The sequence below is a fragment of the Chiroxiphia lanceolata genome, chromosome 3, assembly GCF_009829145.1.
Source record: "Chiroxiphia lanceolata isolate bChiLan1 chromosome 3, bChiLan1.pri, whole genome shotgun sequence".
Lineage (NCBI taxonomy): Eukaryota > Metazoa > Chordata > Aves > Passeriformes > Pipridae > Chiroxiphia > Chiroxiphia lanceolata.
The window spans coordinates 41,067,424-41,082,282 of NC_045639.1; the positions used below are offsets into that span (position 1 = coordinate 41,067,424).

Genomic DNA, 14,859 nt, shown 5'->3' on the forward strand with positions numbered 1-14,859 from the left:
GGGAGAATCAATAGATGTCATGAGCCCTGACATTAGGATGCTCTGACATTCCTGCAGATAAGCTGGAGAAACATGCTCTGGATGTGAAATTTCTCATGGTTTTGTGTTCTCAGTGCACAGTTCCCCACAGGTCACTGACCAAATGGTGGTAAGCAGTACCGAGGCACTGTAAGGATCTGTTATGACTCTGGGCACACTTAATCTTTTCATTAACAGCTAATTGATAGAAGAGGAAGCATGTGTATTACACTTGCAGATAACTGTAAACAGGGAGAGACTGAAATATGTGCAAGGTAGTGCTTCCTATCTACTAGGTCCTAGGGAAACTTCCACAGAAGTGACAGTGTATAGCTCAGGGTACTGTATCCCAAGGAAGATGGGTACAGCTGTAATTGGAAACAAGAAGAATGACCAGTGGCCTGTGAGGGAAGGCTGAAAGACCTGTGCTTGCTTGGTCCAGAGAAAAACCAAGAGGAATGGCAAGTACACAGAAAGCTCCCTTAAAAAGGAAGGGAAAAAATTCTTTTTGTCTATAGTGTGTAAGATGGAAAATAATGGACTTAAATCGTATCAGGGGTTTGACACTGGGAAAAACTTTTAACATTCAGGATAATTAAGCACTGGACATATTGCCTGGGGAAGATGCATAATCTCTTACTGTTTGGGTTTTTTTTAATGAGCTAGACAAAAATCTGTCAGGACTGATATAGTTACAAGTTGATTTTTGCCTTAGGGCAAGGGGATAGGTTAGATGAATTCTTGAGTCTTTCAAGCACTATTGCCTGTAGTTCTGTATGTCACTGCTGATTTCAGCACTTCCATATTCATGTCCAAAAGCTGGCTGAATACATAGGGAGCCTGAGTTTTCACTCTGACCTCTCCCCTGTGTTTTCCTCTAATCCGTAAGATGAAGCCCAGAAGGGGTAGATCCAATTATATGTTAGTTTAGAGGCACAAATATTAGGGAGGTAAGAGATAAAGAACAGAAGCTTGGGTGAGAAATGTCCTGCCTTCCCAGTGACATCGTGCCAAGTGTACCAAGTTCAGTCTTGTTATGCTCCCAAATGGCCCATCTATGATTGCATTAGCACAAAGTATCACCATCTGAGAAGAGCTCACATGCAGAATTCATTGAATTAAAATTTAAGGCAATAAATGAGAGCTTATAATGTATTGGAAACATTATCAGTAGCAAGATTGCCAGCATATTAGTGACTATGATGGATTGGCTACTGGGGAATTCATTAAATTTACAAGAGTCTCCCCAAATGAATCCACTGGCTAAAATATTAATTGTTGCCCTTGGGAGCACTTTGGCCATTTAGTTTCCGAGTAGAGCTTACTCTGAGAAAAGGATTATGCTACTGATGTTTGCTTGAATTTAGGAGTGGAGTCAATTTATGTTGGGTTTTTCAACACTGAAAATAGTTTCTCTTTGTACAATCATAAAGTCTGTGAGAAATAATTTTATGAGTGAAAAATACATTACTTAACACAACATGCCCCAAAAGTATAAAGAATAACCAATATTTTATTCATGCAATGACGCTCAGTCTAAAGGCTGTGATTGTTTGGTTGGGTGGAGGATGGCAGTGATTCCTGTCTGTGCAGTCACTTCTACTAAAAGAAGAGAATTGCTGAAGTTTTAAAAACAAATGCAGAGAAATTCTCTGCTTTCCATCTTAAGCTGATGGATACTTTAAGGTTAATGTTACAAAGTCAAGTGCATCCGCATATTGTGAAAGTGCACTGGAGAAATTCTCCAAAGACTGAGACTGTAACTCTCTTCAATACAGTGGATCTGTGGAATTGTTCTTGGATTAACTCAAAGTGCAAAGGGTCACAATCTGGATTTAATTTTCTTATTTGTAAATTCTGATTATTTTAGACAACTGGAGATGGTTGAAGCAGACCAGATCTTCTCCAGGTGCTTGTGATTGAATCACAAATTGGTTTATTGGCTACAAAATTGAGATCTGTAATAACTTTCATGGGTCAGTACCTGCAGAGTTGATGTCTTTAATGGAACTAGAACTATAACTCAACTGTAATGTAGAAAAGATGAGGAATTTTGGGATGAGGTGACTGATATTTTTTTTTGACAGACCCTTAGTGTTATATACTAAATGCTAAAGAAAACAATCACAGCAATAATAGTTACCAATGGCCAAGAGAGGATGGGAAATCTAGGGCTTGTTCATCCAGTGCTGATGGGCTGGTACTCTGGGACCCTGAAGACCACCATCTGAATCACTGATAGTAAGGCGAGTGTTGGGGCAGGAGAGAATAATTTTTCTTGCACTTCTGAGCTTTGTTTCACAGCTCCAGGAAAAGCCAAATGCAGATGCAGTGCTAGCTGGCATAGCCTTGTTAGAATACAGCTTTTCATTTGGGCTTTTCTTTTTATCTTGCACAAGATGCAGTCCTGGCTTGTCAAACCTGGGAAATGGGTGATTCATTGTCCTGTTCTCAGTAAATTGCAGTGTAATTCCCAATTTACCTGCCATATGACCAGTTCTTCTTAAAAATCCAAATGCATAAGTAGTCTGTGCCCAAGAACATGGGAAGGAAGCACATTACTTACAAAGTATGTAATCAAGTAGTGTGATCTAACCATTAACTGGGTGACATCCTTCTCTTTATTTGGACAGTTTACTGGCTCTAGGGTTTCAAGTGGGAGCTGTCACTTACACTTTCTGATAATACAACTTAATTAAAATTTTATTCCTGTACCAGCAAGTGCCAGGTCACCAGATGGTTCCTAATTGTTATGTCCACATATTCTGTTCTGGATTGCAGCAGACTATGTTTGTGCTAATGTTACTGGGACAATTGCTACATGTCCTTTGCAAATGTTTACTATACAAATCTTAGTCTTTAAATAATGTAAAAAGAATTGCTTCAGTATTTACTAATCCATGTAAAGTAATAAACTTCCACAAGACCCTAACAGCTTTTTAACCACAATAAACTAGTGCGTCATTATTAAAAAATCAGAATTTCTGAGACTGTAAAAGCTGTAATCCAACCAGAGAGGTAATTCAAATCACACAGTCTCATCATATCAGTAAGTGCAACGTAAGGAACGCTTATCCTGAGGCAAATACTTTCCAGACTGTGGGACAGGATACCCAAACTGGGAGGTTAGAGTAGAAGATGTTAACAGAACACATGAAGAAAATCTGCTGACTATCACAGGTTTATGGAAGGCAAGAAAGGATACACACTGAGAGGATGTGCATCTGTTGATCCACTTCATACTTCTGAAATTCTTGCTTAGGACCTTTTGGGCCTAGAAATATACTTACTGTACTGGGCTTAGAAGAACTGTGTGGTGTCATGAGCTCCAGGCCTGTCCATGACAGAAAGGGAAGATGATCACTGAAGCCCATTAAAGTTGAAGGCACGGGCTGGACCCTGCTTCCCTCTCTCCCTGTGTCCTTGTAGGTCTTTTCCCTTTTGGTCATATATGTGAAGAAGTGGTAGCTTGGCCTTTTTCTTGTAGCTGGTTCTGTGTCTGCATGTGAAATAATGAAGGAGTAGGAGGTAAAGTGATTGCAGAAGATTCTTTTGAGAGCAGGTACCTGGCGTGCTCTGAGTAAATGGCGAGAGGGAGCTTTCATGCAGAAATGAACAAAACTATTTAGGTCTCTTCAGGAGTAATGAGCAGGGTACTGAAAGACAGAACCAGCTGCCTACTTAGAGACAGGCACTGAGGACAATCATGATGACAACTTTTGGAAAATAGAGTGTAATAATGCATGATATGGTATCTGATGGATTGCCTGACCACTTGCTGGAGTGGGGACAGGAGGTTTTGTAGCTGCTGCATTTGAGAAACTCATTTATTTCATGAGACATTTTTGCACTTAACCGCCAGATGTGCCTAAAAGTCTTGTTGATGTTCCCCAATGCCTGTCAGGAAGTGATAAAAAAGAGAGAACAAGTAATCCCTGTCACTGCTGGTGACTGTATATCAGTTTCTAAACTTAGAGTGGCAGGGCTTTCCTCTTTGCTTCTTTGGTTGCTTTTGCTTTACTCTGTTGTCTTTAACTGCAGTATCAAAGGGTATTTGATGGTGTGTGTGTTTTCGTGCTTGTTTTTAACTTTTTGTCGAGAACAACTCCCAAACTGAAAAGAAAGAGAAAAGATCAGCAAATTGTGTTTTGTGTAGGGATGGTAAAAATGTAATTTCTGATATATAAGTAATTTTTATCCAGATTATCTTAGAAGACAAATTCTTCCTTGTACAATCAGGATGGTAATTGAAAGACAAGTTGAGATATTAAAGTTAGCCAGGGGAGAAGCAAATGAAACTAGGTTCTGTCCAAGAGGGACTCATCCCTAAAACTTACTCCCTCCTTCCTGTTCTTGTCTGTCTTCATTTTAATGTCCTGCAGGTGAAAATGCAAGGCCTATGGGGCTATTCCAGAAAAACATACTTTTTTTGACCCAGAGTGCAGGGATCAAAGTCTTGCTGTTATTGCATCAGTACAGTTTTACTCTGCTTTATGCTGTACATCTGATCTATAACTTTGGTATTTACTCCAGTTGCAGAACTGTTGGCAGACCTGTGTGAGACAGCTCCAGTAAAAGCAGGACTGCTGGGGTCTACATTATTGCTAAACTCAAAACAAAACAAAATGCTTATCTTCACAGTTCTTCCTATTGAGATTAGAAGTAGAAGTAATAAATACAGTGAAGGAAGCTGTTCTCAAATTATTTGGTATGCTAAGTGGAATGGGAAAGTGCTTAGAAATATTTCTCAAATGTTTTTTGCAAACATTCCTTGAATAATTTTCCTGTGCTTAGGTTTGGTGTGTGTTTAAAAAGACAGGGACACTTTCTAGAAAATTAGTTTTTGTCTTCCCTTTTGTATTTTAGAAATCTCATGGAGCTTGGGGAAATAGAATTTCAGTTCCATTTTAAGACTTTAGAAGAAGCAAATAAAGTTTCAGAGGAACAACTGAAACTTAGCCCTCAACTTGACACCAAACTCCTCTAAGTTTGGCCCTGACTCATTGTTCTGGACATATAAATGTAATGCCAGCAGCTGACAAGGGATGTTTCTTTAGCTGACTACTGTACTGCTATAAGGTTTCAGAAAAACAGAAGGCAAATTTCAGTTAGGACACTATTGCAATTAGTGCTTTCCTGGATGCAGCCCTTGACTGTATCAACCCATACTAAATCCACATGGCATGTGTGTGATTTGACAGAATTTAATCAACAGCTAAAAATTTGCAAAAAGAATGCAGTTAAAAAGTGGTGTTGTAACAGTGATGAATACCAGGGAAGCAGCAAGTCAGTGAATCTGCTGATCTCATTGAAAATTAACCAGATTTCCTATTGATAAAAGGCTTTGAATGAGTATGTAGGAAATGTACTGAAGTACCTTGAGTTTGGGTTCTTGCCTTTCTGTTGAAGGTCCCTGAACAACTGGTTGGATGCTTGTTTTGAAGAAACCCTATGCATCTATTCCACTGTACAAATAAAAATGCACAATGTCTGGAGGGCTGTAGAGTAGCATTACAGAAGCAGCAGGAGATGAGAGACCTACAACAATCAAAAGGCTGCTGACAAACAGATTCTCTTACCTACAATAATTCTTTTGCTGAGTCTTGTTAGAGTTGTGGATAAGAAAATTAAAACTGCATCCCACGTTATATCAGTTTCCCTCATACTGTGTTTGATATTAGCAAGGTTTGACCCTGTATCCTGAAGAGTTTCCTTCACTACGTATGACATTAAATTTTGATCAGCATTATTATTAGCTTAGTCTTATCCCACTGCTGACACCAGCAATCAGGAGTAAGCATAAGAAATGTTAAGGACTGCAATGTAGAGAAGGTCAGACCATGATCTGATGGTTTCTGTCTTAAATTTTATGTCTGGCATATTCCTGTGGACAAGAACTCTAGGCAATACAGTTACCCACAGGCAGAAAAAGCAGGAGTGACATGAAGGAAGGAAACAGAGATGTACAGCAATTTCTAGATTTTTTTTTTGAAGATGGGTGAAGTTAAAATTACATAGAAATGGGTAGAGAGTAGGAAACTAAGGTTCATAGAAGCAGTAAGGGGATAAACCATGCAGAGCCCAGCAGACAATGGGCAGGACTTTAATTTCATATCAAAGATGAGAACAAATCAGTGAAGGTGTCTGAGAAGTGTCTGGAGTTTTCCTGAATGATAAGTAGGGCAAGATGAATTCTAAAGATGGCATGAAATACGTGATGAGAAGAAGCTGGAACAGGCAAGGCATCAAGATGAAAGGCACAACGGGGCAGGCAGTGGGAGATGTCCCTGAAATATGGTTCTGGATATCCTGTTGGCATTGAAACTTAGGGAAGAGTCAAAGGTTATATACTCTTAGTTCATAAGCATAAGAGACACAAAAATACTGAATCTGCAAACAGTTAAAGACAAGAGAAAAGGAGCTGGAATTTCATTGACACCAAGGGAGTTTCTTTCAATCATGATACCACTAATCTTTCCAAATGCCTCTGAAAATATTTGTTGAGGCATGACTTATCTACTTTCAAAAACATTTTTGCATTCCAAGAGATAATATGGTTAGAGTCCTCTGCATGGGTTTCCATTCTGCAACCTTTTTTGAGGTGACTAATTCTCATGGAATTTCAGGGGATTTGATACTTTAAATACCTTTTACTTGCATTAAAACACCTAGCTACCTACCGTTAATAGATACATAAAGAACATGAAGGCATGGATGAAAATTTATAGGCTATCATCCAGAATGTTTGTAAAATGTCTATGATTAGAATAAATATAAATAATAGACATCTGAATATTTCTAATTAACGTGTTAGTTTTGTGGGTTTTTTCTGTTGTTTGAGGAGGTAGGGTGGGTTTGTTTGGCTTTGGGTTTTTGTATAAACTGTACCTGAATCAATCCTTTAAATGTTCATTTAGTTAGGAGTAAAGTGTATTTCAAATGTTATTTAAACATTCCTCTGCCAAGCCATTTTATTTTAAACAAGTGGTAAATTAATCACTTGCAGAGGTCTCCGCAGGATTGAAGATTAATACTCTTTTCTCCGGCATGAGACATTCAAATTCATCCTCTAGGAAACAATAGAGAACACTGACTACCCTTCTGGGAAAAGGCAAACAATTCCGTAAAGTCGGGGGAGGTTTACATTACAGTTGTCATATAAAATTCAGGCAAGTGAAACCACAAAAGCCAAGCCAAAACAAAAAACAGTTTTAAACAGGTGAATGTCAATGCCAAACAAGAAAAAGGCAGTGAAGCTGCAGCTTGTCTGAGTGACTTCAACACAACAGAACTGCATGCATCCAAGGAATTTAAAATGAGGGAAGAACCTGAATGTGAACAAAACTGAAATTAAAATCAAGCAGTATACTGACTGAAAACGAGGATAGAAAATGCAAGTAGCTAGCTGGTAGCAAACCTTAGCTATAGCAGATGTGAGTGCCGTTAGCTCTAAATGCATGTTAAATTAAAGCCAGCATCTGTTCTTGCAGATATGGCCTCAGTCATCTTAAAAGAAAGATTAATTTGGAAATCAAAACTTTAGAAAAAGATTAATGGCAGGGTTTGGTAGAGCTAGAGAAACCTGATGTCTGATAACCATGGGCAAATGTTCACAGTCCTGTTTTTTCTGCAGCTCCGAGTGAGTGGTGTTACATAGGAGCTGGTGAAGGTCCTGCACCTAGAAGTCAACAAAACCTTTTAAGGATGTGAATATGAGATTCAATGATTTGACTTCTTTCTAGACAATCAAAGCTAAGCAAGTATTAAAATGGTGACAAATGATGAGACAACGAAAGCAAAGTCCCAAAGATTTCTAAATAACAATCAGCATCTAACTCTGAGCAGCACTTATACAAAGAGAAACAAAATTATTACGATACCAGGCATCATAAAATACTGGAACCTAGGAAAATGAAAGCAGTAAAAATGAGTCACAAGTTCAATCGCACAGTTACCAAGCCTGGATGTAACTTCAGGAAACTGAGGAAAGGGACTTTCAAAATGGTGAAGGGATTACAAATAGTAAAATAGACAGTAGGAACTATCATCAGAGAAATCACAAACAGAAAAGAAATTGTGTCCTCTAATCAGAGAACTGAGAGCTGAGGAATAAAGAAATGGACGAAACATGACTAGCTGGGACTTCTGAACACTGTTCTTAGTCACCAAGTATTAAGACTGAGAAGAAGTACTTGCCAGCAGGAGGAAGGTTACAATAGAAGGGGTAAAGTGGCAGAAACCATCAGTGTTTGGTATCCTGCTCTTCTCATTGCACCATCAGTTATATAGCACTGGCTACCTAAATTCATTTTAATAAATAGGACGCTGAAATAACTGTTTAAAAAACAGTCATAGAAAACTTGCTTTAGGGTCATAAATTCTGAATTAATATGTATATCCATGAGTTTATTTCTCATTTTGGGTCTTGCTGTAAAACATGAAATTCAGTTTTATATGATTTAACAACCCTTAACATAAGCAACAAATTTATGGTTTTGACCACCCATCTACCTTATTTCTAGAATATTGTACAGATTTAGAGCTAAAGTTGCTAAAGTAACAAGTATAAAGTAAGAAGTTAGATGGCTTTGCTTAGTGAGGATCTATATTAAGTAATTACTTCTCACATTTTAATTTCACTATAGTAAAGTTTAAAGTTTTAAAGTTTACAACAATATAAAACTTGAAGTAATCATAGTTTACTGTTTAATGGTGTGGAGCAAGGAAATTTTTAGAGGCAATGAGTCAATGAGACCACGTATTCTTAAATATTTATGCTAGTTCTGGGATGGTTGTGCAAGAACTGTGGAGTATATGCTACTATTGTTTGCTTCTCTCAGCATATTGCCATGTCCCCTGCACAAACATGATCCATGAAATTTAGCCCTTACAGTTTAGAAATTATGTCTTTATGAAAGAATGGTACAATACTTCCATTAGAGAAACCTCTTATTAAGCCTCTGATGTTAACAACCTGATAATGGGGATACAGGATGCAAGTTATAATGATAAAATTGGCTAGCTAGTATAATGTTGTTGAGTGCAGATTACTACAGGATTTGTACAAAATGGAATTTGTTACTAGATTTTTTTTCTTATTTTGTACTGATAGCAAACATATCTGTTTTGTTATGTTGGGCTGACATATGGAAACCTCTTGTCTTCTGCGGATATGTCTTGCCAATATATTGGTTTATGAGTTTTCAATAATAAAGTAGTGACAAAAAGTTCTTTCCCACTTTTGTTCACTGAGAGTTGCTGTTTGAATGTTGAGTAAAAATTAATTTACTCTCACAATAATGTAGATAATATCTGAAAAGATTATTATCTCTAATGGTAGAAACTATCTGCTAACCTCTCCATGCAATACTAACTACCTGGAGTCTATATTTGAAAATAAAAAAACAAACTAAAACATGTAAGCACGATGCTGCAGTTCTATTCCTGTGTAATGTCTCCTATTGTCTTCCTAGTATGCATTTTTATCATTCTCTCAATAAAATTATAAATGCTACTACACAGTAAACATTAGAAATGTTATACCAAATAAAATAAGCTGAAAAGAGAATAGTTTCATTATTTAAACAAAAGAAATATTGTTCCTACCATATTTGCTTCAGGAAATTGAAAAGTGAAGATGGGATAGGGGATAGAAAAAGGACTGGAAACTTGCCCTTCAGTTTCAACCCGCTTGGGGTTGAAAATAAACTTTTATTTTTAAAATAAACTTTTCTTAAATAATGTTGTTCAAATCATGGACTTGTAGTGTTAGCAACTCATTTAAATAGCCACACTATAAAAATGGTTGGTCAGCATTGTATTTTAATGACAGTTTTGCCCATAAGAAGTGCAAGACATTATTCCATCAAAAAAATCAGAGTTACTGCCATCTGCAAATGACAGGCTGAATCCATGTGTATCAAAGAATTCCATGGCATTGGAAGAAAAAGGAAAAATAATATTTTGGTCTAGAATTGTAGCTGATGAAAGAGACACCCTAAATAACATAAAAGAATTGCTCTGGCCATAGATTCCTTTGATATATGGGTAATTTCAGCTGCTTACCTTTAGATTAAAAATTTTAGAAGTGGTGTTCTCAGAAGTCAACACTAGATACTTGAATAATCCTCACAGATGTTCATACTTTAAATAGGAGAGGTACTGTCATTCCTACAAAATAAACACGTAGTAGGATGGAAAGGAAGAAATCCCTCCAAGATGTTGAAGTGTAAACATGGGTACGTGCAGCAAAGTACATGGAAAACTACAGTGGAAATGAAAAAAGCTGTGGAAAAAGTCAGATTGTAAATTATAAGGAAAAGGGGAGTGGATAAGTCTGTCATTTAACCCTGAGGATAAATGTTCTAACTGATGAGGTAGCTAGGAATGTAAACCTGACACAGATGTACTACTCAAAGAGAATGGAAAGGGGTGTACAAGAGACTAAAAAGGCAGGAATTTTTAGTCCTCTTCAGATTGAAGCCAAAGAACGTCTCTAAAATTTGTAATAGGGATATGGGCTCTAAGAAAACCTCAGTAGTTAATCAGAAGCATTAAGTTCAATGATCAAATTGGAAGCCATAAAAACCAAACCAGAAATCAAAAGCAAACATCAGTAATAGTTCAACCATCTTGACAGAAAAGGGAACATGGCGAATTCCTCCTATTCTTGAATCTTTAAATCATGACATAATACGCTTGTTTGTTCCAAGTTTCTGGACTGTGGGTGCTGACCCCCTCTCTTTCCCCAGTGTCAGAGAATGCAATCAGGGAGTTGTGAAGCATTGAAAATTTACTGTGCTCTTCCCTACTCTTTGCACACCTTTTATCTTCAAGGTCAAGTAACTTCCATCCACCTCTTAAACTCTCCCACATTATATAGATTTACTGTCACCAATAATTCTTACACTATTTTATAAAAAAATTGGGAAAATCTAACAATTTAAGAAACTCTAAAAGGGCTTATACAGTTCTGGTCACTATATTTAGTGATAGAACAGGGAAGCAAATACATCATTATACACATTAGCTAATAATGTATAGACCTGTGAATCTTATGTTTTAAGTAACTACCTGTAAAGAAAATGAAGCATGGAAGTATTTTCATGAGGAATAAAAACTTACATTTGGTTAGGAAGGAATTTTGTACTTGGCTGTTTCTGTAGCAATGTATAACTTCTACCATGGCCAAGTTTTGTGGGTACTGACTGCTTTTGCTGCTTCTGTCTTCATCTCTGCTTTGACAATAAGTTATGTTTCCTGTGCTGTTTGGATTACTTTTGTGTTAAGACACTTAAATCAGGCTGTAGGTACCACTTGAGCCATTTGTCAGAGATTCAAATAGTAGTTTATTTTAGAAACCTCTTAACTAAATTCACTGATGTGTTAAATGTGCATGATAAAGTCTTAAATTATCTTGTATATATTGCAGCTAAATGTAACAGGCCTCATAAAGTTTAAATATCATATCTTAATCCAGACAGTGAAAACTTGTAATTACATTGTGTATCCTGGGAGCTTGTTTATTACAAGTTCACTAATGTCTTTGTACTGATTAGGAGCAAGTAGTTGTTCCAGAAAATCCTCCTTTTTGTCTGACATACTGTTTTCCAGGACACTAAGTTCAAGATCAGACATGTTAGATGGCAAGTAAGAGCTAACTTTAGTTACTGACTTCTTTTCTTTTGCAGAGGTCTGCCCCTTTCCTATATTCAGATCAGTAGCAGATTTAACTTGTTTGCTTGTCGATATTTGTTTAATATGCTGATCACCCCTGTTCTCTTCCTTACTGATCTGTTGGGCTTTCTCCTCTTCATCTAATAACGATGCCTCCATCTGAGCAAGGTTAAGTGAGTCAGAGGATTCAGCACTAGTTCTTTTGCTGGTTTTAAAGTCACGGTTTCTCCTCGAAGACTGGACTGGAGATGAAGCTGAAGCAACTGGCACGAGATCTGAAGTACTTTCAGCTTTTTGACTTGTCTTTGAAATTCTAGACCTGCAGGATTCTGGCTCTGTATCTGACCTACCTCGCTTTGGGCTTTCAAGACACAGAGGTTCAGGACTGCTGTCAAGAGCTTCTGAGTCTGTACACTCAGCACTGCTGAAATCTTCGGAATAAACTGTGTTTTCAGGACTAGCAACAAAGTCATCCGAGTATATGAATTCAGAATCATTTTCAACACTCCTGCTGAGGCTGGGTTTATGACCACTTATACGAGATGTGTCATCATGCTCTGTAGTTTCATGATGGATTAAGTATATTGCTTCCTCGTTACTTCCCTTTGCATTAGCATCTGATGGGAACGCTGCTAGGAGTTGAGCTTTTGCATACTTTTCCTCCTGAGCAGATTTTAACACAGTTTCCTCCGGTAAGGGGGCTGTAGTTACTTTGTATGGATGCTCCTTGCTTGCAATTGCATCGTTCCTCCGTAAATTTGCAATAGTCTGTTCCTGCAGGTCTGGGGACACATCTACTGTCACAGAAATGGACTCTGAGAGAACACTGTTTTCTAATGAAGTCTGGACAGTTTTATCCAACTGATTATTCCGCTTTGAACTGCCTCTCTTGCTACAATGCCTGCAAGAAACCACATGCTGTTCTCCAGCATTTCTGAGCAGCTTTCTGTTGAGTAAGGGGCTTCTCTCCTTCAGCATCTCCATTTGCTTTTTTCTGTACTTCTCCCTCCTTTCATGAATTATCAGCTTATCGGGGTTGGTCTGCTGCAGCCGTAGCCTCAACATATTTGTCAGCCCATACAACAATTTCTTTCTGGGAGGTCTGTTCTCCTTGGCTTTGCAGTTCCTTTCAGCAGCTGGCTGTCCCTGAAGCACAGCTTTCTTAGGTCCTCTCCCAGCACCAGAAGATACTGGTGGGGTGGCCTCTTGCCTACCTTGTTTGAATCGGGGGCTCACAGCTCCACTGCTCCTACCAGGCCCCACAGGTGCCTCTGCAGACTTGAGGGCAGCAGAGGGGCTGGGAGGCCGTGAGACCCTTCCACCACTCCCCGGGGCCTGGTAAAGCCAGGCAAGATGTGGGTGGACAGCAGCAGCAGGCACAGCGCTGTGGGTGAGCAGCGACAGCTCCGCCAGCAAGGCCCTGAGTAGCGGCAGCTGCCCTAGGGTGTTGGGGAGCTGTCGAGAGCTGGCGGGGTGCAGCAACGAGGGCCCGGCACTGGGACGCGGGGGACTCTGGCCCTCGTCTTTCTCCTGCGATCTCCTGACCTCGACGTGCTCCCATTGCGCCGCGGCCGCCGCTGCTGGGGGCCGCTGAGGCTCAGCCGGCTCACGGCTGTAATAGAGCAGCGGAGGGCAAAAGACGTTGGCTTCCAGCTCCTCACTCTCCTCCTCCTCATTCGCCTTCTCCTTCTCCTCTTCCTGGTCCCCCGGCTCAGGGGAGGTGGCAGACGGCGTGGCAGCGCGGGGGCTTGCGGGGCTCGCCGGGGGCGGCTCCTTGCCGGCCTCCAGGCAGGTGAGGCGGTAGCCCAGGACCAGCTCACCGACGGGGCGGCCCGCGGTGTCCCGCAGCGCGAAGCTGCCGCGACGGCCGTACGAAGCGGGCGCTCCGGGCCGGTGCAGCAGCTCGGCGGCGGCAGGGGCCAGGGGGACGGCGCAGCTACCGAGGAGGCGGGGGGGCCCCGGGGCGAGCCCGGCGGGCAGCGCCAGAAGCAGAGCGCGGAGCGGGCGACGGCGGAGCGCGGCGCTGAGCGAGCCCCGGCGCCAGCGGAACAGGCAGCGCTTGCCGCGGCCGAAGGGGAAGGGCTGCCCCGGCCGCAGGGGCGGCGCGGTGGCGGCGGGGCGCAGCACCAGGGTAGGGAATTCCAAGAGGCGCAGCGCCACGGCCGGGTGCTCCGCGGGGGCTGGGTGCTCCGCGGGTCCCGGGTGCTCCGCGGGTCCCGGCCCCGCCACCCGCACCGCCTCCACCAGCAGCTCCAGCGCGAACAGCCCCTCCATGCCGGCCCGCGGGCACACCTCTCGCGAGAGCTCTGTCTGTGTGATGTGAGGCGCGTAGGCGAGGCGGTCGTTCTCTCGCGAGAGTTGCGCCGCGGGCGCTCAGCCTTCGCGGATGGTTGTTCTCCGTCGCCGCTCCCTGTCCGTCGCATCCCGGGAGGCGCGGGCTGTACTGTGGACCCCAGCCCCCTCGTCACCCCGCAACGCAAGGGGAGACCATTGAGATCATCGAGTCCAACCTGTGACCCAACACCACTAACTCAATGAGACCATGGCACTCATTGCCACGTCCGATCTTTCCCTGAACACTTCCAGGGACGGTGACTCAGCCACCCCCCCTGGGCAACCCATTCCAAGGTCTAATCACCCCTTCTGTGAAGAAATTCTTCCTAATGTCCCGCCTAAACCTCCGTGGCACAATTAAGACTATGCCCTGGTCATGGGAGTATATTTCTTTTCAAAACAAAACCCAACATTTTGGTTTTCAGTTGCAACTCAGAAATTAAAAAAGCATTTTACTTTCCAACAATCCTGGTTTCTACTAGCCACCATTTAAAGGAGACTGGTGATAAGACTTTAGGTTGCATATTACAGAAGACTAATTTAGGAAACAGGCATGGTGCAGAGGCAGGGTTATGGAGCCATGTTTCGTTACCTGCTACCACCCCAAATACCGCAGGTATGTATTTGGATCTCCATTAGTTACATTTAGTATTCTTTTTAAAATAGCTCTGGCCCTTCTCAGTCTTCCTTTCTTAGAAATAGACTTCAAATTTTTTGCCTTTTTTTTTCAAAGACTGGAAGACTGAGGAATTTTGCTGATTCAGTGAAGTCTTTCAATGACTTTGTTCGTACCTTGAAGTACTAACATTTTGTCTCAAAAAATCCCAACCC

The 14,859-nt window shown here is 41.0% G+C and overlaps 1 protein-coding gene and 1 long non-coding RNA gene across 5 annotated transcripts in view; one reads left to right on the plus strand and one right to left on the minus strand.

Moving 5' to 3' along the window:
- Window positions 1-666: 666 nt before the first annotated feature.
- MAP10 (microtubule associated protein 10) lies at window positions 667-14,052 on the minus strand. Of its 4 annotated transcripts, XM_032682775.1 has the most exons (3): window positions 11,143-14,052; window positions 10,084-10,188; window positions 667-4,131 (listed from the first exon to the last, which is right to left on the minus strand). In XM_032682775.1, exon 1 carries the CDS (start codon window positions 13,966-13,968, stop codon window positions 11,515-11,517), a length of 2,454 nt encoding a protein of 817 aa, XP_032538666.1. In that variant the 5' UTR covers window positions 13,969-14,052; the 3' UTR covers window positions 667-4,131; window positions 10,084-10,188; window positions 11,143-11,514. The 4 variants fall into 4 exon arrangements, with proteins under 4 accessions (XP_032538666.1, XP_032538667.1, XP_032538663.1 ...); XM_032682776.1 differs by lacking the exon at window positions 10,084-10,188; XM_032682772.1 differs by having other exon boundaries at window positions 10,084-14,052.
- A 445-nt stretch (window positions 14,053-14,497) lies between these two features.
- LOC116784385 overlaps window positions 14,498-14,859 on the plus strand; it is a 31,663-nt gene continuing 31,301 nt past the window's right edge. Inside the window, exon 1 of the long non-coding RNA XR_004356039.1 lies at window positions 14,498-14,644. This is a non-coding gene — a long non-coding RNA (uncharacterized LOC116784385). The remainder of the gene's footprint in view (window positions 14,645-14,859) is intronic.